The sequence below is a fragment of the Oxyura jamaicensis genome, chromosome 2 (genome assembly GCF_011077185.1).
Source record: "Oxyura jamaicensis isolate SHBP4307 breed ruddy duck chromosome 2, BPBGC_Ojam_1.0, whole genome shotgun sequence".
Classification (NCBI taxonomy): domain Eukaryota; kingdom Metazoa; phylum Chordata; class Aves; order Anseriformes; family Anatidae; genus Oxyura; species Oxyura jamaicensis.
This window is the reverse complement of record NC_048894.1, coordinates 157,494,970-157,516,422: the sequence shown is the minus strand read 5'-3', so window position 1 is coordinate 157,516,422 and position 21,453 is coordinate 157,494,970. Positions and strand designations below refer to the sequence as shown.

The following is a 21,453-nucleotide window of genomic DNA, read 5'->3' as shown; positions in this document are numbered from 1 at the left end:
CCCCCCCCCCCGCTTTCAAAATCCTTCACAATAATTCTTTCTTGCTTCTCTTTGCCTTTCTTGCGCTCTGGATCGAGGTAAGACGACGGTTTGCGTCAGCAGCCTCCTCCTCCTCCTCTGTCGCCGCCGCCGGCCTCTGCAAACGTGCCCAACAGGAGGAATTTCGCCTTTTGCTCTCTGCAAAGTTCTTCTCCCCCCCCCTTAATTCCAGCCACCTTCCCAAAAAAATCCCCCAAACCCTCCCACCCCTTTTTTTTTTTTTAACCAACGTGCCCGAAACCGCGAGCCCTGGGCGCGGAGGGAGCGAGCTGCTCGGCGTTCCTCGCGCCCCGGGGGGGGCAAGCGCAAGGGAGTAAACCGGGAGAAGCTGGGGGGGGGGGGAGGCGTAAACGGCGAGGATCGAGGTATGGCCGGCATCCGAATGCTCAGCTGCTGTTAATTTTATTGGCGCTGGCCGCTGGCATCCCTTTGGCAGCCTCGAACATCTCAGGGCTGGACTTGAGGTCTCCCGTTTCTCCTCGCGCGAAGCCAGCCGGTAAATATTTCTAACGGAGGAGGTTCCAGCTTGGGCACCGCGGGGGGGGGGGGGGTTAATTAATTAATTAATTTTCTGGCTGTGTCCTTGCTGCGTTGTTGTTTTCCCTTTAGTGTCTTGCACCAAGCGCTGCCTCGGGCTGCGGGGTGGCGTTGAGCCGGCGTGACGCCGCTCTTAGGTCCCAGCGGGAGGAGGCAGAGGAGAGGCGACCCGCGCCCTCGAAGGAAGCCCCCATCGCGCTCAACGCTCCGGACCCCTCAGCCTTCTCCCCTCTTCTCCGTCGCCAGCCCGGGCTTCGAGCAGATCCTCCCCAGTTCCTCTGAACCCTCTGGGGGTCCGTCGCCGGACGCCGGCGGGGATAACGTCGTTGCTGGCCGTGCTGCCCTGCCTGGCTTGACCTTGCCCGTAAATCGCGGCGCTGCCACGTCTCCCTTCTCTCTTTCCCTGCCTCGGCCTCGGGGAGGAGCGTGGCAGGGCTAAGCGGCTGCCCGGCCCTTCGCGGCCGCGGGGAGAAGTTCACGTAGTTGGCTCGCTGCCGGGCACCGCTTGCGTCCGTGCTCGCAAGTGGCGGTTTCGGGTTTCCGCCTTCGCTCGGCGTTTACAGGTTGAATCCGTCCCGAGCTTGCGAGCAGCCAGCAGAGGGGATTCTGTTTTCGGAGCCCTCTTTTAAGAAATAACAGGCTGCTAACCGAGGAGCTGTCACCGTGGAGGGCTGCCTTCGCCCCAAAGCTCCGCGTTGAGCGCTCCGGCGTCTGGATTTGGGGCCAGGCTTCTGGATGTGGGGGCGGGGATGAGAGCTGAAGGTAGCAGGGCGCTGCTGGGCACGGCCACGCGCAAGACCTGCGAGCGGCCCCCTGCCACGAGTAAAATTTTGGGCCAAGGGTGAGGGTCTGGGGAGCAGCAGGCGATGGGTAGAAACCCACTCGGCATTTCCCGTGTCCGTCCCGCCTCCCTTTTTCCACGGAACTCAGCCTCGTGCTCGGTTCGATGCTCAAAACCCTCTCTCGTTGCCCGTGACCCCCCCCCCCCCTTGTTTCCGAGGATCTCCCGTGCCCGCGTGCGGAGCCGGCTTCTGAAATTCTGGTAGCAGCAGGTGGCTCTCAGGGGAGCAGTATATCCCTGCGCTAACAGGAAGAAATATCTGGCCTTGGGGACGTGCGACAGCCTTTCGTCGCCTCTGACCCTTGCTATTTTCAGGTCCGCGGGGGGCCCTTGCCGTGATTTCAGACCTCCCGGGGACAGCGCGGCGGCGGCAGCAAAATCCAGTCTCCGCTGCGGATCCGCAACCTGAAGCTTGAAAAATCTCTTCCCTTTTTGCTCCCTCCTCGGGCTGTTTCCTCGCACCTGATGCGCGGAGTGACGGGAGGCATCCCCAGCAGGGTCAGCGCTGCAGTTGCAGATGGTTCCCCGGCCGCGAGCTGCTGCCGGCGCCGCCGATCAGCGCTCCCCAAATCCCACCCCAGCGACCGCTCGGCTCCCTGTAAAACCCGCGTGGGTTTCTCTGTTCTGCTTTCTGCTTCCCGTGCTTCTCCAAATCCCCGTTTACAAATCTCTCTCTTTTTTTTTTTAATTATTATTTTCCGAACCTCTCCTGTCTGTTTTTTCCCCGTAACGGCTCAGGGGGCTTCGCGCGGCGATTCGCCCGTATCGCCGCTGAGCCCAAGTGGAAGCTGTTCGCTCGAGGACCCTTCTGCTCGCTCGGGCTGGGCTTTGTGCGCTCTGCAAAGCGATATAAATGAGTAACACCCCCCGGAATCCGTAACAGATGCAGGAGTGCACCTGGGGTAAGCGCTTTGTGGACCTGGCGGCGTCTCACGGGTCCCACAAAGCCGTGCTGCCGCAGCGGTTTTCGCGCTTTCAGCTTTCTGCTTCGGGCTGAGGGATGGCGAAAAGCTTTTCCTTCGGCTGGCAGCGGGAGTTTTGCCGTTGCCCACGGGAAAGCTGAGCGCGAGGAAGGTTTCATCCTCTCTGTGTAATCCCGGCGCGTGCAGTTTTTGCCTGCGCTCGGCGTTGGAGCAGCTCCCTGCGCGTGAACGGAGCCGGTGAACTGGAGCTCCAGCTCTGACCTCAAAACCAATCCCGCACGTGATTCCCCCAAAGCTTGCCCTCGGGAGCTCTCTGGTGGGAAAAGGGGCAGGATTGCAGATGTGGAGCCTTAGTGCGGGCTGGTAAAACCCCTGTTGAACCCCTCGCTGGTGCATTTTGTGCTCTGCTGTGCGCGGGGAAACGTCCTGGGACAGCTTGTCCTTAGGTGGGATGGAGGGCGCCCGGGCAGCGAGCGTGGGCAATGCCCTTAAACCCCCCAAAAACCTTCCAGGAACGTGTCTTGTGAGGGCTCTGCAGTAAAACCGAGCCACCCAGGGTGTGTTTGGCCCCCCCGGATGCAGCCTGGGGCAGCTCGTGGATATGGAAAAGGGCTCGCAAGGTGCGCTGCTGCTGCGTGGCTCCTGGCCCCAAGAGAGCAGCAGCCAGGTTTTATGGGGGCGTAAGGGGAAATCTGGCTCGGGAACCACGCTGAGAATGCAAAAACAGCTTGAGGAGCCAAGGCAGTGGCTCACCGTGGTGGTCCTGCTGCCCTTTGGTGGAGGCGCTGCACGTCGTTACCCGCTGCGGGATGCTCCGCTTCGTCTCCTGGAAGCCTCAGCTCTGAGCTTTTTGGGGTGAGAAGGATGAGTCCCAGGAACTCCAAACAGCTTCAAATATTTCCCACACGCCTTTTTGAAAGAGGTCAACCCTCACCTTTTGAAGAAACGTTCTGAAAACGAGACCAACCTCGCCCAAACGGGTTTTTGCTTGGCCGGGTCTAGCCCGTGATGGGTGAGCGTAATCTAGCGGCGATGGCTTTTGCTTGGTTATTAGGCTCTTGGTGTGAAAGCGCCCGTTATCAATGAGAAAAATCAAAAGGGGGATTTGATAGGGTGAAACGGGTTCATCAGAGGTGCCACTTCCCGCGGATATATAGGGGTGTGTTTTTAAAATAAGATTTACTCGACCCTCTCAACGTTAACTGGGGCATTTTACGGCGCTCCCCTTCGGCGAGCTTCCGTGATCCATCATTTCCCTGCTGGCGTGCTGGAGTGGCTGTTAGGTTTTACTACGCCAAACACTGTAAAAGGGCATTAGAGCAGTTAAATCTGGAGTCTTGCTTTCATAAGGAAAAAAGAAAATGCTGAATGAGGCAGTGGAAAAGGCAACCGCAGCGATACTGGAATCTTGCATAAATTATCAGAAGAGTCAGAGGCTGGCAAGTTTATGTATTGTTACAGCTCTGCTAATTAATTATTCCGGAATAATCAATGTTTAAAAGGAAAAGTTTGGTTCTCTCCCGTCTTAATGGACTCTGGTGTTTACTTTTGGTACGGGAGCTGTATTTTTTATTTTGCGGTGTGGCCGTGCTTTAATTTTACCTCCCCGGCGGCGGGGTTCAGGGGGTCTCGCTCACGGCATCGTCTTCGGAGCAAGACGTTCCCGACGTTCCAGGGAAAGCCTCCATCACGAGTATTTGCAGGATGGAGAGGCTCGAAGGAAGCAGAGGAGTTATTTAAGAGGCTATAAAATGTTTGCAAATTGAGATGAAATGGTCCACGCCCTGGGGAGGTAGATGTGTGCGACCGGAGGAAGTAAGTTGATGTATTTTTTTTAAATAGGTGCTGAAATTCTGGCCCCGGTGAAGTCGTCTGGGCTTAAACTTTTACCCTTCTGCTTCGTAGCGTGCATATTTTTAATTAGAGTGTTTGCTTTGGCCAAAAAAACACGTTGTGGGGCTGGAGTAATGATGTCACGGGTCGGCCGCGGTGTCTGTAGGTACCTCGGGAAGCGAGCGAGGGAATTTGGTGAAACGCTACAGGAATTGTTGTATTAGCGTCGTGTTAATCTGACAAATTCATGACGCTTACTCAATTTCGGAGTTAGGGCTCAACCTAAAAGACAAATTCAGCTCGTGGAGAATGGAGGTATAAATCTTTCACAAGTGGAACAGCGGGACTTGTCATTGACATCGTTTCTTGACAGCGGGATTGTTTTCTTCATGTCACGCTTCGTGAAGGGTGAGTCGAAAACCGCCAGACATGAAGACGTTTGCCAGCCCCTAAAACGTTTTGCCCTTTTAACGGGCTCTCTTCGTGTACTTCAAATAAAATCTTGGGGCTTTGGCCTGGTGTGTCTTGTTCTGAAGAGACCACCTTGGGGAGGGAGTGCTGCGTCCTTGCCTCCTCTGCTCTACCCAGAACTGGAGGGGGATGCCCGGGGGATGTCTGGAGAAGCAAAATGCAGATGAGAAAGGATGATCAGGGCTGTTGTTGAGTGTCCAGACTTGGCAAGCTGTCGGCTCCGTGCTTAACTTTGAATATTCTTCATTGTAAGAAGAGATGGCCTCCTTCTGAATGGTGGAATGGCGCGGAGCTGCACGTCTCCATCTGGCTCTTTCTAGAAAGACGGGATTCACGTTTGCCAAGGACTCCGGGTCCCGGTAAGCACGGCACCCCGAAACTGAGCTGAGGAAACCTATAAACACCGATGTCCTGGTGTCCTCCAGACTCTTAATATAGTGCGCACCTGACCCTGTCTTCTGGGAAGCCCGGCGTTCCTTAGCAGCTCTGTTGAAAAGGGCCCGGGGCTGTGTTGGATGTTAAGCTGCAAGAGCCCAAAGAATTCGTTGTTATTATTTTTAAGCAATTAAAATAAACTCGCGCTGGGCAGCACTAAGAGGAAGATGCCCAGCAGCTGTAGGAATGGTGTTAACCCTCTTGGTGGCACTGGGGGGCCACTCTGGTGTACTGGTATACCCATTTTCCACTCTGGTGTGCTGGAGTACCCATTCTGGGACATCTCTGTTCAAGGAGGATGGGAAGAGATGGTCCATCTGGGCTCATCGAGAAGCTCTGGAGTCTCTGGGCTCATCGAGAAGCTGTGGAGGCTCTGGGCTCATCAAGAAGCTGTGGAGGCTCTACCCTTAGAGGTGTTTTGGGTTTGGGTAGATGAAGCTGCAGCTGCCCTGATGTTGTCTTGGTGGCGATCCTAATTCAAGCAGAGGGTCGGTGGCACCTCTAGAGGTCCGTTCCTGTGCTTTCAAGGGAACATTTTCTGCCGCAGTGCTGAAATTTTCACGTTAAGCAACCAAGTCCCTTTGCAGCTCGCTGGGTTTTGTAGCGTTTGGGATTGGTGATGTCAAACCCAGTTCACAAAAACATCCAGCTTCTGTCTGGTGGTGAGGAAGTTCTCATCAACAAGCTTGGTGCAGGATGGCCGCTTCGTCATCGCGTCTGCAAAGGGCTCGGGAACCTACAGAAATCCCAGAGATACTTTGCCAGAGCCCTTTTATTGATTTTTTTCTTGAAGAAAATGAAAGTAGTCCTAAGATCCTGTGCTAGGAGGTGATTTTGGAGCATTGTCATAAAGAAGAGCTCTTTGCGGGGGATGATGGTGCTGTGCTCCCGGATGTGAAGGCGAGGCTTGAAGCAGGAGCAGACCCAACTACTTCACTTCGTTGCTCAAGGGGACCTGTAGTTGAGGTCCTCTAGGCCTGAGTTGACCCTGACCGCAGCAGAAGAGGAGCCTAATGTCGGTGGAAGGCTCAAAACCGAGCCTTTCACAGCCCCGCTGTGCCTAGGGCTGGCTTCATTTTGTGTGTGTTGTCCTTCTGAACCGTTGTTTGTGCAGTGCCACGGCTGCAAATCGCGCCGTACAACCAGAAGGTGCCAACCAGCTGAGGTACCCGGTGTCCTGAAGAGCTGATGGTGGAAAACCTGGAGAAAGGATGATGCAGAAATAGAATCATAGAATCATAGAATATCCTGAGTTGGAAGGGACCCTTAAGGATCATCAAGTCCAACTCTTGACACCGCACAGGTCTACCCAAAAGTTCAGACCATGTGACTAAGTGCACAGTCCAATCTCTTCTTAAATTCAGACAGGCTCGGTGCAGTGACAACTTCCCTGGGGAGCCTGTTCCAGTGTGCAACCACCCTCTCTGTGAAGAACCCCCTCCTGATGTCAAGCCTAAATTTCCCCTGCCTTAGCTTAACCCCGTTCCCGCGGGTCCTGTCACTAGTGTTAATGGAGAAAAGGTCTCCTGTCTCTCGACACCCCCTTACGAGGAAGTTGTAGACTGTGATGAGGTCTCCTCTCAGCCTCCTCTTCTCCAGGCTGAACAGGCCCAGTGACCTCAGCCGTTCTTCGTACGTCTTCCCCTCCAGGCCTATCACCATCTTCGTAGCCCTCCTCTGGACATTCTCCAACCGTTTCATGTCCTTTTTATACTGTGGTGCCCAGAACTGCACACAGTACTCGAGGTGAGGCCGCACCAGCGCAGAGTAGAGCGGGACAATCACCTCCCTTGACCTACTAGCGATGCCGTGCTTGATGCACCCCAGGACACGGTTGGCCCTCCTGGCTGCCAGGGCACACTGCTGGCTCATATTCAACTTGCTGTCTACCACGACCCCCAGATCCCTCTCTTCTAGGCTGCTCTCCAGCGTCTCATCGCCCAGTCTGTACGTGCAGCCAGGGTTTCCCTGTCCCAGGTGCAGGACCCGGCCGACCAGCCAGCAAATGCCGACCAGCTAGCAAATGGGTGGGCTTGCGAACAGGCAGGTTTTGTGGTGTGCTTCCTTGAGCTTAGGCACGATATTTAGATGTTATAAATGCAGTAGGGGCAGCATCTGTGCCTTGTCATGAGCTGTGTGTCTCCAAGCTTTGGTCTGGAGGTCCTTCAAATACTCTTACAAGCCATCTGAAAGGGCACCCACGTCTGGTTTGTGCAGCTTGGTGCAAACTTGTCCTTACCTTGACTTATAAAAAGTCCTCAACCCGAATGAGGGATGCAAATAAATCCTCCGGATAGCGTTAGGGCTATGCAGAAATGGCACTGCCCTTGGAAACGGGGAGGCAAATCCCCCACTGCTGCCCGCTCGTGGCTTTCAGTTCGCCCTGTTGGGACAGGAGATGGGTTGTGTTCCTCCCGATGGGTTGTGTTCCCCCCGATAGGTTGTGTTCCCCCCGATGGGTTGTGTTCCCCCCGATGGGTTGTGTTCCTCCCCAGGGTGGCTGATGGACAGCTTTCATGGGGAAGGGGAAGGAAGGAAAGGTAATTGAGAGCGTGATAAACGCATCCTGTGCCCAGCGGATGTGTTTTTTTCTGCTCCTGGCTCCACGTGGGGGCACCAAAAAACTGCCCTGCCTTTTCTGGGTTTCCTAAGAGCTCATGCAGGATGTCTTTTGGGGCCAGATCCTCAGCGGGGATGTGGAAATACCCCCAAATACACAGCCGGAGCTCTCACATTTGCAATTTTCCCTTCCCAGCCGATGCCTTGTGGCACATCCATCCCCATCCACTGCTTTCCCGAGTGCCCCCCCCCTGTGCTGTAGCTGTCATTTGGGGCGATGTCTGGCCTCCGGGACATCTCTGGGGCCAGGGCTGCTGCTTGTTGAGCCGTGGCATGGGGCAGCTGGGGCTGCTTTTGGGGACGTTGCCTGCTTTCCGTGACTGTGTTTGACACGGATCCTGATCACGATACCAAGTTGTCAGTTTGAGCTCTTTGCTTCGGCTGAGCTTTGATTTTCGGAACTAATCGCATCTCGTTTCCTAGGTGCGTGTAGAACAGCCCGGTCCCTTGGGCTCGCCAGGCATCATTAACTTAAAAACACCACCCTTCAAATTTATCATTCTGCTCTAATTCGTAAAAAAAAAAAAAAAAAGGCCCTTCGGGGAGAGTCTGAGGAGGATGCCAGCTTACATCAGCCCCTTGGATGGTACCAAAGACATGGGGACAAGCGAGTGGAGCTCAGCGTGGACCGCGGGGGATGGCTTTGCTCATCTCCTGGCGCTTCTTCCCCTCTCCATCCCCACCACATCTCCCCAGCGTCCGCACGGTGAGGCTGTGGCTGGTCGCCTTGCCCAGCTGCCCTCGTCTTTGCTGCCTCCTCTGCGATCCGGCAGCAGTGGGAAGGCAGCGAGGACCTTGCTGCGGGGCTGTTACACGGCTCCGCTTGAAGGCGTTTCCGAATGAAACCCCTCCGATTCCCACCTGAGCGCGACGGCGGCGACATAAACAAGCAAAGCCCGGCAGTAAAAACCTAATGAAGAATACCAGCGTGAAATCAAGATGTTAAACCTCCGCTAGTGACAGGCAGTAAATCTGCAGCCTGGTGTGCTCCTGCGCTTTTTAATATATATTAAAGCGGGCAGCTCCTTTTATCTCTTCTTGTCTCGCGGGCTCCGAAGCTGAGCGGTGCTGAGAGCCAGGTGAGCGGGGCGTTTTCCGTTCCCTTCGCACCGTGCCTTCCAGCTTTGCTCTCCCACTTCAAGGATTTCCAGTCTAGGCATTTCTGGCTTCCAGGGGAGCTGCTCTTTGGCTCCTCTGTGTCTTAAAGGCTTCGGTGAAAAGGAGCTTTGCTTAGCACTTGAGCTAACCTGCAAGCTTCTTTTTCCGAAGAGTTGGACGGCGTCGGGTCGCATTTTTTGTACGGGATCCCTGCTCCCTTGCTTACACACCCTCTGTCTCGTGGCTCGTGCTAAGCGGCAGGCTGTGGTTTGGAAATCTAGACCTGCATCTTGATTTCTTTTCTCAGAGTACTCACATTGACTTTAATTTCTTACCTGGCTGTGCGTGGTCCCAGATTTTTTGAGGCTTTCTGTTGATTTTTTGATAGGAAATATTGGCTCAAAGAGTTTTCATTTCATATGTGCTGTGCCTTCATGGTTCCAAGCCTTACCTTTAAACCAAAGGGACGCTTTCCTCCTTATTTTATCTCCCTGAATAGCTATTCAATACGGAATTTCAGCTCCATGTGCTGAATGTGTTGGGGAAAGGCTGATTTTACACGAAGAGGGTACGGGGAGGCAAGGACCTTGCCCCTTCCACATCATCCCCTGCAGACTGGACGCCCCGCCGGGCACTTTGTGAGTGCTGACACTTCCCTTGTCCTTCCCGAAGAGGTTAGTGCACGTCCGGAGCTGCGTGGCTGCCTAATGCTTTGCTCTTTCTCTTTTAAATATTCATGGGAGCAGAGTGGCTGCCTTGCTTAATGGAGCGGCGCGGCCTTCCGCGTCCGAGGCAGAAGTGGACTTGTTGTCAATAGCTCTTAAAAACTTTTCACTAAGCCGCCTGATAGCCTGTCAGATTGACGTATTTCTCCTCTTTTGACATTTAAATGACTTCTGGTGCAAGAAAAAGGATGTCTCCCTGAAGGGGAGGAAGCTGCTGCTCCCGCACCGACGGCGTTATCTGCTATCGGGAGTCGCTTTCGTGCCTTGGGTGTTTTTGGTGGGTTGCTTGCTCTGTAAATTCTGGACAAGAAAGTAGTCGAGGTAAGGAAAAAAAGTGATTCAGGGGAAGAGCAAGCAGAGCTGAACGGGAATTAGAGATGTCTGCAGGAGTCTGTTACGCGAACCCTTGATCGAAGAGGTGAACGAGCTCCGTGCTGTCTTGTCTCGTGCGAGCTCCCTGGAGAAAAGTAACTCATCCCTCCCAGGGGAGGATTTTCCCTTCTCTTTCTCCTGTCTTTTCTCCCTGCGAGGTCTTGAGCTGATGGCAGTGCCGACAGGTTGTCACTTCAGCGATTCGTCTTTCTAGTGCCTCGTGCAATATTGTTTGGGGTTGGAAGCGCTCCGGTGACTCGAGCAGTGATGCCCGGCTCTCGTTTCCCTTCCGATTTACGGCACTGATCTACAGCTGAGGGCGTTTTGCACATGGCTCCCTCTCGAAAGGTTAAAACCCTTCGTCTTTTCCCTCTGTTGTTGGAGGGTTGGCTGAAGGTGTCGGCGGGTCGATGAGGATGGATGCTCTCCTCTCTTTGGCAGCTTCAGGGCTAGGAAGAGTTGTCTCCAGCTTGTTTTATTGACCCTGCTCCTCGCTCATCTGTGCCTTATTGTGTAAATAAAGGATTTAACTCTCCTGGAAGGCTTCTCTGGTAAGGGAGAGCAGCAATACCAAGACATAAAATAGTGTTTAAAAAACCAAAAGGCTGGGGTGGACCTAGGACACCATCTGGTCTCTCCCTAGCTCAAGGCACAGCCACTTATCTCCATCATTCCCATCCGGTGGACATCGAACCTTATCTTGAAGACCTCTAACGAGGTGGACATCTAACCTTATCTCGAAGACCTCTAATGATGGATGCTCCACGTCCCCTCTAGATCATCTCTTTGGCCCCGTTGTTTGTTTCATAGTGCCCCTGCTACGCGTCTGCCCGCGTTAAGTTCGTCGTTGCTTTGTTGGTGGTCAAGGAGGGAAGACGCCCTTCCCCGCCGTAGCTGGCTTTTAAGAGCTGGCTTTTAAGGACTCGCAGATCTTTACCCCGTTGTCCTTTTGTCGTCGCTGGCTTCAGCAACGCAGATTCCTTCAGTCCTAGGTTCCTGCTGCGCCCCATCGGATGCTTCCCAACTCTCTGAAGCGTGGAAGCCAAATCCAAGCGCCGTGCCAACCCAATGCCGTCACCGGCGCCCATCGCGTTGAGCAGAGGTAGAGGATTACGGCGGTGTTCCCCTTTGAAATTTGCCCTTGTGCACCAGCATGGCCTTATCAGAGGATGAACGAATGCTGGACGACGTAGGGACGGAAGATTTTCACTTGGTTGGGTGTTCGTTAGCCCTTCCTGCACGGGAGAGCTGTTGGGAACAGCTCGGCCCTGCTGGTGCTCAGGGATGACGCAAGGACCGATGAGGTTCCGGGTTTTAGACCCCAAAAAGCCAGAGGAAGGATGGGGAGAGGTGAAGGTAGAGGGATTAATAGGGATTAATGCTCATATCGGTGATTGGTGTCTTATTCTTGAGTTTACTTCTTCTGACCCGATTTGAGCCTGGCTTTTTTCGCTGCTGGGTGCCGTCGCCAGCGCCGATGAGCGCGCGTGTGAGCCGTTGTGCCTGGGATGTCAGAGACCAAACTGAGTTTTCAGCTCTAGTAAAGGATTTCGCCTGCGCCAGGTAATGGGAAGGGGAAACCAGCGCTCGGACTGCGTCCACTGAGGCTTGGCAGCCTCTCGCCCTGCCGGCTCCCATCACGGAGATGTCTCCGGGCGGGAGGAAACGCATCTCCGGGACTCGTCCTCCTGTGCCCATTGGCCACCGTCCTCTTGGCCAATGAATGACCAAATCAGTTTTAGTCCTCAAAGTCATCCCCTGTTGCTTCTCAGAAAGGATAAAGGTGAGCCGCCGCAGGGAGCAAATGAGCCCAGAAACATGTAGAAAAAAATGCTGAAGGAGATTCCTCTCTTATTTTCAGACGGGGCTTTTATGCAGCGGGCCAGAATTTGCTCGCTCCGCGCGAGTCGTGTAATTGAGGCTTTATTTTTCCTCTTCTCTTTGGAAAGCGGCGTTAATAACACCTTTACGGTAGAACTGGGACTCGGCGCGGCGTTTGCAGCTTGCTTTGAGGCGCTCTCGGGCATCGCTCGTTATTGAAGGCTGGAATAAAATGCTGAAGGAACCTCAGAAACTTTTCAGGGGCTGTTTGGGTTTCTTGCAGCTCCGCCAGCCAACGTCCTCCCACCTCGTTCAGGTCACTGGCGGGATGAGGGCTGCGGGTCCGCCTCTCCTGCCACGAAAACAGCCCCTGGGTTTAGGAGATAATGCCTGACGCGCGGCCCCGGGAGCATAATTTGTCGTGGCAGCTGCGTGAGAAGTGCTGGATGCGGTTTTTATTTTCAGTGCGCGCAGACGCGTGAAGTTCTAAAACAAAACAAGCTTTTTTTGGTGAAAACCGGGGTCAAACGGGGACTCGGACAGGTCCAGGGGCAAGGAGGGAAAGTGGGGAATGGCTCTTCTTGTTGTGTACCATCTGCTCTGCCATGACTGCTCTTAAATCTAACTACCAAACATCCCTGTAAGACCCGGGAGTGGCCTTCGAATACGTTTAGAGTTGATTAAAACCAAAAAAAAAACACCAAAGAGCCCCCACTGCTGTTGGACTGGGTTTTATGGACAACCCTACAGTGGAGGCGGAGAGCTTCTGGCCGGCGTTGTTACGACTCATTGTCAAGCCCCTTCCAACCTAATTTCCAAGGATGGAGGCAGGCGTTTTGGCCACCTGAATAATTGGAGGAGGGGAAAAGGTCTGACAGAGCGGGCCAGGAGCCAGATTTCGTTATGAATACGTGTCTTTGCTGATTCCCTTTGCGGCCATGGGGTAAATCCTTCTAATGGCGGGCTTCGGTTTTTTTGCCCGTGTTAGGGGAGCAAACCCAGGTGCTGAGGGACCCAAAGTCCCCTCTAAAACAACTTGATGGCGGTGTTTGCTACCGGCTCGGCTCATGGCCATCAGACGCGAGCGGCTGAGAAGAGCGGTCGCTGTAGGCTGGCTCGGGGGGGTTTTGAGGCTTTCTCCTGTCAATGCGATGCCAGACGTGACCGTTCTGCCAAAGTGGGACCTCGCTTGGCCCTTGAACCCTCACCACGTAAATAAAACCAGCTGTTGGCCAGAGGACAAGAACAGTAATGGATAATTGCTGTAATTGAGCAGAGGATCTGGAGGCCCCTTCCAACCTCAGCTATTCCGTGACACTGCTGCAGGAGACGACGTCCCTGGATCTTTACTTTTTGAAGACTAAAAGCACCAAGAGTGCCCGAGGAAGGATGCTGTGGGCTCCAGAGCCTCGCAACCTGAATAATTTACCCAGCTTTAGGGCTAATTGGGAGCAGGCTAATCGAGACTGTGCCTTGGAGATGCTTGGGAAGCATCTGAACGCTGGGCTGAGATATTTCCACAACCCCAAAATGTTCGATACCTTGTCCAAAGAATAACACAAGACCAAAGGTGGTATGTAAAGGATTGTAGCAATGTTCCCGGAGAGGAACTTGGCTTTCAGCGAGCTGATCGTGCTGAGAGCACCCACGTCATCGCCAGGACTTCGCCGCGTCCACGCCGCTTGCCCCTACACTGCGCGCTGCCGTATTTTGGTTGCTTCTGTGAGCTCCTAACCTCACAGAAGACCCGAGGGAGACTACTTGCACAAAGCCGTGAGAAACATTAGAATAATGTGTTTTCCCCCCGTTTAAGTGGCTCGGCTCATGCGCAATAACTCATTGGCCACGGTGCTTCGCTGCCCGCCTCGGTGGCGGGAGGGGCCCGGGACGAGAAATCTTTTTGTTTTCAAACCGAAGCGATCGGCTCGCTCTCCGAAAGAGCTAAACCAGCATAAAACCCGAGCGCCGGTCTCGGTTAGAGGTGGATCGGGTGTAGACGGGAGGGCCGCAGCCTTCGTGTGAGCGTAACCAGGCTGGGGCTGTACCTGCGTGAAACGTGCGCGCGTTGGGCTCGGCGATCCCGGCACGCGTGCGTTGACCTCGGATACCGCAGGGCCTCGGCCCCCCTCTGCTAAATAATTGGATGCTCCCGGGTATTTTTTGGGCTTGGCCCATCTCAGTATTAACGGGTAGAGGTTGTGGGGTTGGGTCCTTGGGAGGTGGTTGGGATGTTACCGAGTGAAGAAATCCCACGTGCGCTTCCCAGGCTCTCGCTTTGTTTCCGGAGCCCCCCTTCCGGCTGTTTTTATTCCCGTAGGGTCAGAGGGGTTGTTAGGGAGGTAAAAACTGGGAGAAACCCAAAGGGGACAGGGGATGACGAAGGGAGGTGGATGGAGACCAAAGAAGTGGAGGCAGGTGGTGAGCGCTCAACAGCTCCCCGCGCTCCAAAGGTCCGCAAGGAGCCCGAGGACGTTGGCCACCATTTCCTCTGCTGGTGGTGGGGAGGGGACGGGAATCAGCCCCCTCTGACCCCGCTGCCTTCCTCTGGGAGCTGTGGGACTCAGATTGACTCGGGGACAGAGCTTGCCCGTAGGTTCTTCACCCACAACGCGAAGCTTTGAGATTGAGAGGCCAACGTGGGGACGAGAGGACCGGCGAAGGACGGGAGACAGAGGATGGGGAGCTGGGGGAGCTCGGGGTCGCACAGGGAATGAGCCAGAGGTGCGCAGGGGATGCAAGGACCTGTGCAGGGGACGCAGGGACCTATTTATGGGTCCCAGCCTTTATTCCCTGAGCAGCTTTCCTTCGGTGTCCCTGCTGCGTCCAAGCAAGACGGGAAGGCGTCGAAGCGTCTCGGCGCTGAGATCCTCGTCGTTGCTTTGCTTTTCTTCGAGTCGGGGAAGTTTGGTTCTGAAGCGCGGCGGCGTTAATTGGTTTGTCTTTGAAATATTTACGGGGACGGGGACATCAGTGCCGATCAGCTCTCCTCTAAGTGCGCCTGGGGAGCAGGCGTTGACAGGTGACGTTCCCGAGCAGCCAAGAGTCTCGGCGCTGCGCTCGCGGCCGTGTTTCAGAAGTGCTGACTTCAAATAATAATAAAAAAAATAGGTTTAGGTGCCGGCCTAAATGGAGGCCACCTCTTTTTTTTTCTTTTTTTTTTTTAATCTTCTGCCTTTCCTGGAAATGTTTCGTGTGAAATGTTTAACACAGATCTATTTTTTTTCACCTCTCCGAGTTTTCTCCGTAAGACTTGTTGGGCTAAACCACAGCACGGGGCGCTTTGCTAGCAGCAGAAGCCCACTTCTTTAAAAAAAAAGATGTTTTCTGGCTTGTTCGTGTTGTTCTTCTAGCCGTGGTGTCAGCTCCTCGTGTGAAAGCAGAGGCATCCTCCCGGCCCCGGAGGGACAACCTCGGCGATCAGAATGAACGATGGCTTTGATTTGCTTCGGGCCGTCGGGGACCATCCATCATGGTGATGGATCCGAGCCCACGGCGAGCGCTCAAACCCTTCTCTTAGGGTTTAGGGGAACGCTATTTGAACGGGGGGAAGCTGTGCCTGGCGCTGGGAGGGGTGTCTCCGTGGTGGGATGAGGGGGAGAGGCGTTTTTGGGGGCGGCTGCCACGTGCTCGGTCAGCCGAGCGGTGCTGGAGGCCGGCCGGACCCGAGCGCTGTGATACGAACCCGTGGCGAGCCCAGAGCTGGAGGTGCAGGGACGTTTGTGGGGAGAACATCGAAGGAAAGCGGGCTCAGGCCGCAGCCGTCCTGCTTTTGGTGTTTTATCACTGCACGGAGCGGTCGGGGTCTGGTAATCGTAGACGGAGTCGTAAATAATGAGAATTCCGTGATGCTTTTCTGCTTCTGACCGACTTCAGCTCTATCTGCTGGCTACTTCTTTCTCTTCCCTTTCCCTTTTTTTCCTCTTTTTCTCCTCTCATTTTTTTTCTGCCTCCGAGTCCAAAGCTTCCCAGTTCTCCGAGGAGTTCTCTAGAGCTCCCGTACCCACAGGGCCGGCGCGTGTCCACCCCGGGGGGGGCGAAGGGGGGTTGTGAAAACAGGGGGGTGGCCACGGGGAAACCTCGGGGGAAACCTCGGGGGAAACCTTAGAGCTCCCTGACCCCCAGCAAACCTCCATCGGGCTCCTCCACCCCAACCCCTTGGGTTTTTCTTGCCCGTGCCACGCGGCCTCGCGGCGCCCGGCTCGCTCTTGGTGCCGGGAAGCTCGCTGCCGGCACGTTCGCGGGGAATTTGCTAACCCCGTGCCTTGGGAATAACGATTGGAGCTGTGACCTGATCCCCGGAGCAAGCGAGGAGCCGTTAGCAGCTTCTTCCCGACGGCAGTTGGTGGAGCGGAGCTGCGCGCCCCGGGGATTCTGCTCATTCCCGGGCGTTTTCTCAGGCTCCAGCCGCTAACAGGTGGCACCCTTCCCCGGGGGAAGGGGCCTTGGGGGCAAACGATGTTTTAAATCATTCAACACCTCGCCGTGGTTGAATTCTTAGGGGCCGACCTCCGGGAGACCTTTGGGGCAGCTCAAACCCGAGAGCGGAGCGCGACGGGATGGCCGCGTCCCGGAGCGTGGCACTGACCGTGCCCCCCCCCCCGGTTTTGGCTGTCCCGGGGAAAGAGAGGAGTGGCAGAAATGTTAATTAGGCGTTCACAGAATTGGTTATGAGCCTTTGGGTCCTGCTTTCCGTGCTGGTCGGGGATGCGCCGACCTACAGCACCCCCCGGGGCGTGGGTGCGAGCGTGCTGCCTCCCTCCTGTGCCCCCTGGGCGAGCATCGCTCCTGTCTGTCCCGTTTTCCCTCTGAAAAAAATGAGGCCAAGCATTAATTACTCCAAAAACTCTCATTAGAGGCATTAGGGGAGGATTTTAAGGCTCTTTACGGGGGAGCTGCAGCGGAAAGCAAGCGGTAGGGCCTGGCATCGAGCAAGGGGGAAGGGCCGCAGGGAGCGGCGCCGATTTTGTCCTTTTTAGCCTCGAATTGGGGCGCGGTCGGGTTTGAATAGCCAAAAATTCGCTTTTCTCCGCCGGCAGCGAGTCCTGTTCCAGAAACGGCTTTTCCTCTGAATTTCCCTTCCTGTAGTACCCATTGAAGCCCCGCGGAGCCGCGCGCTCGGCCGCTCATCTCCTGGTTCCTCGGGGGATTTTTGGTTACCTCTTCCACGCCGTCGGCAGGGACGGGACGTGGCTGCTTGGGGGGGAAGCTCGGGGCTAATGCCCTTGGCCACTTGTCCCCAGCCTGTGCCCGGAGAGCAGGGGGAGCATCCCTTGGGGCCGGGCTGCCCGAAAAGCAGAAAGCAGCAGCAGCACCCCCCTCGGCGGCCGTCGCCGCGAGAGCTTGGTGGTCGCATCGAGGGAACTCCCTGCCAAATACACCCCGAAACCTTGCTGCCAGGGCTGGTGCCAGTTTTTTTCCCCCCCCCCTCGGTTTTCAAAGCGTAGCAAAGCTTTTTCGGGCCAGGGCCACGCGTGCGGGGCGCCAGAAGCAGCGGGGGGGGACGCTGCCTCCCCTTCGCCACCTTTCCCCTCGTTCGCAGCCCGCGGGGAGCTCTTCTGCGTTCTTCAGAGCCGGAAAACACGCGGGTCCAACGTGCAGCTCTCATTCCAAGGTGATTTCTGCTCCGGGTCACCGCTCCCTTTCCTCCCCGTCACCCCCACAAAGGGAGCAGTCTCGAGCTGTTGGGGCTCGTAGGGGAAAAGCCACCCTCTGGGAGAGCCCCAGGTGTTTCTGTGCCTAAATTGGGGGGGGAAAAATCAGCGCAGCGCTCTCAGGTCTCGTCGCCGGTGGGATCTCGGGGGGGGGGGGGGGGGTTTGTGCAGAGCAGGAGCAGAGCCGGGAGGAGGAAGCATCACGTCCCCGTGCTCAGGGCGGGCAGGGAGAGGAGAGGAGCAGCTCGGGAACCTGCTCCCCAAAACCCTCGTGTGACCGTGGACGTGGCACCGGATTTTAAGGGCAGCCGCAGGCGAAACCGGGGAACTTCGGGGGTTTGTTTTTCAGGGTAGGCAGCGGGAAACGATCGGGATGTCGTGGACTGGGATAACGACAAGGGAACGTCGTGGATCATCGCATTATTATTTATTTTGCCGAAGTAGCGTCGGGGTTGCAGGCACAGTCCAGAGCATCCTTGAAACTATGGGATGCAGGGGGACGCGTCAAGCACGGGAAGGCGTTTTAGCTCCTCGTGGGAGCGGGCAGGCTCCTTTTTTATTGCTCTGGCAGCACTTGGAGTAGTTACAACTCTCATTAATTCCTATTTCCCCCCCCCCCCCCGCGCTGCTCGTTCTGTGTCTTCTTTCCTCCTGGGAAGCTGTCCCGCGTTAACGGATCGCTTTTCCCTCGGCTCACGTGCCGTGGGGGGCGGAGAACATCTCAAGAGCATCGCGCACCGACTTCTTCTGCGGTGCCACTCGTGCCCCTCGTACGCCTCCAGCGCCGGCCCGGCGACGCCACGGCTCTGCCCCTCTCCGGTCACCGGGTGGAAAACGAAGCAGGGAGGTCCTGAACTGCTCCTCCTCGGGGCTGGGCCTCGAGCCGACGGATTGCACTCCTGGAAAGTGGCTCCTCTGGAAACGGCTCAGCCGGGAGCCTCGGCGAAAGCGCCCGCTCGCCCTGCCCTCTTTCCGCCTCTTCCTTTTTCCCACCCCTGGCGGCCGTATCTAACGGCAAACGCCTGCAGCCAGCGTGATGAAAATTCCCAATTAACCGCCCGTGAGAAAACGAGGGGAGGGAACGGCAGCTGCCAGCGAGCCCCAGCCCCGCGGGGTAACCCTATCCCTTCCCACCCCGCTTCCCAACCTTTCTGCCCCTGGGGGGGGGATTCTCCCGGCGTTCGGGACCCTCCAGGGGCGAGAAGGCAAAACAGGGACCGGGAGCAGAAAGGGAAACTTCAGCCCAAGGTTTATTCTGGTGGGCAGGAGCTGTCGTTACCCGGCTTGGCTCGGGACGGCGCTTAACGTATTTGTTTTTTCGAGTCCCCCGCAGAAGCCGTCCCGCTTGGCATCCGCCGCGCGCCCGGCACGCCGGCCACCCCGCCGCAGCTTCTCGCGCCGCTCGCAGGCGCCTTTCCCATTCGAAGGTTCCCGTTTGAATGCCTCCCAGCCAGGGAATCCGTAGCTGAAATCTCGAGTCGGATGCCATTACCGTAAATTAAAGGAGCGCCCGGGCCCCGGCGCGGATCTGCTGCCCGACGCCTCCCTCGGTCACCTTTTTGCACCCCGGTCCCCTCGTTGATTCGCCTCTTGGCTCCTCTGCTTCGCCGGCTCCTGCTCCCCAAGCCCCTGTCCGTCAATTTGCGGAGGGTAATTAGTTGTAATGAGCTGCAGGAGCTGATGAAGGGCACGGTGGTACGGCTACGGCCCTTGCTCCCTCCTCCTTTTCTCCGGGCGAAGTCCCTGCTCACGATCGCCTTGGGGGCGCTCACCTTGTGGCAGGTCTCCCCCCCCCCCCCCCCAAATCAGGGGTCCCCACCCACGCCTCTGAGCCTCCCTTTTACACCCTGGGCTCGACCCAGAGCTCCCAGAAAGGAGCGGGGAGCTCTCGGTCAGCCCCCGGGGTCCCAGCTGTCCCCTCGGGTCACCGCTCGGGGCGGCTCCCGGCACACAAGCCGTGGGGGATGGCTTTTTCCTCCCTCCCCCCCTCCTTTTACCCCAGGGAATTCACTAGGGCTGCCCGGCTCCAGGTGTCTGATTAGCCACGCTTAATTAAGAGCGAGCCTGGGGGGGGAACTCAGCAGAAGGAGCCTGGAGGAAGGGCTCAGCTCCTGCCCTGCGGGCACGGGGAGCGCGGATCTGGGCTGCGCAGCCCTCGGGGAGCCCCCTGTCCCCGATTTTCCCCTATTTGAGACCCCCCCCCCCCTTTTTTTTAGCGGGGCAGCTCCCAGCAGCAAAGCCCCGGGGAAGGCTCACCCCGACGGGGCGGCATCGAGGAGAAGGGGGAACGTCCCCCATCCCCATCCTGCGGTGCCCCCCCCCCCCAGGCATCGTTTCTGGGGGATTTGTAGAAGTAGCGGGGCTCGGCTCAGCACCGCCGGCTCCCCCAGGCCCTCAGGGCGATGAACCCTGCGCAAATCTCGACTCAAAAAAATCATCAGAAGCAAGAAATGGCCTTCAAGGGGTCCCCTGAGCTTGGCGTCAGACCGGGATTTACCAACGCGTCCAACCGGAGAGCGAAACGCCGAGCGGCGCGCGCCCGCCCCCGGCCTCTCTGGCCAAGTTTTGCGTTCCCCCACCTCTTTCCCCCCCCCCCTTTTTTGGATCCAATTCAGAGCCAAAACTCGAGCGGGCTGCGGCACACGAGGACCCCGGTGCGACGAGGACCCCGTCGTGATGAGGACCCCGGTGTTTGAGGACCTCGGTGCGGTGGGGACCCGCCGCGGTCCCCTCTAGGGGGCACGATGAGTCCGCGATTGCTCCGTGCGGCTCCAAGAGCTGAGCGATTTTTCCGGCAGAAAAGGCTTTTTCCCTGTGAACCAGCGGTGGGGAAGGAGTCAAAAGAAGCAGCAAAACACCCTCGTGGTCAGCACGAAGGGGGGCTGAGGCTTTTTGCCTGTCGGCGAGGCTCTGGCTTTGTTTTTTGTAGGGCTTTTTCAATATGGCTCGGGATTGAAGGCGTGGGGCTTGCCAAGGGAGCTGCTCCTGAATGCCGTTTCTTTAACCAGTCCTGGAGCTGTAAAGATCGCCCGAAAACCAGCCAAAATTTTAAAGCTTTTATTTCTTTTTTAATAGCAGAAGCACCAAGCTCAAATTTCCCAAACCCAGCTTGGCAAATAAAAGATGGGGCTGCCCAAAAGCCGAGCCGGCGGCTTGCGCTCGCCCGAGGTACCTCAGAAAGGGGCTCCTAATTTTAAACAACCTGCTGCTTTTCTTTTTTCGCCCCTCTTTTTCTTTCTCCCCGGCTCCTTCGGCTGCCGGGCACGAGAGCCGGGAGCGGTGACACGCGGGGCGAGCGGCTCCGTGAGCGGTCCGATGGCCGCTTTAAGTTGCCATCCCTCCTTTCCCTGGATTTTTTTCCCCCCTTCCTTCTCTTTTACGCTTGTCCAAGAGGATTTTTTTATGGCGAGGGGAGCGGCGAGGTACAGGCACCGCTCGGAAACTCACCTCGAGCCCGATTCTGCCGCCTCCTTCCCCGCTTCTGCTGCTCTTTCAGCTTTTCCTTGCCTCGTAATCGCCTTGGCAGAGGGCTGGGGTGTAGCGGGGCGAAGGAGACGACCTGAAAGCTGAGAGCAGCGCCGCTCCCGTCCAGCACAGAGCACCCAAACTTTTCTTTTCGGCATCCCTCGGCTCCTAGGGGAGGGCTCGGAGTTCCGGGGAGGGTTCCTGGGGACTTTTCTGGGTCTTGGTTGAATGGCACAAGGGTTCCCTGGGGCTGGGGGGGGCCGGGGGGGGAAGGTGCTGGTGCTGTGCCCGTGCCCTGCTGTGATTTTTGGGACGTGTTGCATGGCAAGGGGGTGTTCCTGCAGGGCAGAATCGGCTGCTCCCGTGGTTTAGGGTGCCAAATCCACGTGCTTAGAGCAGGAAAGGATCCGGCTCGGCTTACGTGGAGCCACCCGCAGGAGCGGGCGGACCCCTTGGGGCGTCCTTGCGCGTGCTCCTGCCAGCGCCAGCCTTCACGCGACGCCTTTTTTCCCCCACCTTCAGCACCCAAAAGGGAGGGAGGCTAAGGACAGAGCGTTACCGGGGGTTAACCTCACCCTTCTTCCACCCTCCACCCCTTTCCAAACGGTGCCGGCTGGGGTTTT

The 21,453-nt window shown here is 56.6% G+C and overlaps 1 protein-coding gene across 1 annotated transcript in view; it reads left to right on the top strand.

The window, feature by feature from the left end:
• Positions 1–8,674: 8,674 nt before the first annotated feature.
• Positions 8,675–21,453, top strand: part of ZC3H3 (zinc finger CCCH-type containing 3) — a gene marked incomplete at its 5' end in the record, with an annotated part of 106,724 nt that continues 93,945 nt past the window's right edge. Inside the window, 3 exons of the mRNA XM_035317232.1 lie at positions 8,675–8,680; positions 12,595–12,613; positions 16,885–16,894. Of these exons, the coding sequence (XP_035173123.1) occupies positions 8,675–8,680; positions 12,595–12,613; positions 16,885–16,894 (35 nt within the window). The remainder of the gene's footprint in view (positions 8,681–12,594; positions 12,614–16,884; positions 16,895–21,453) is intronic.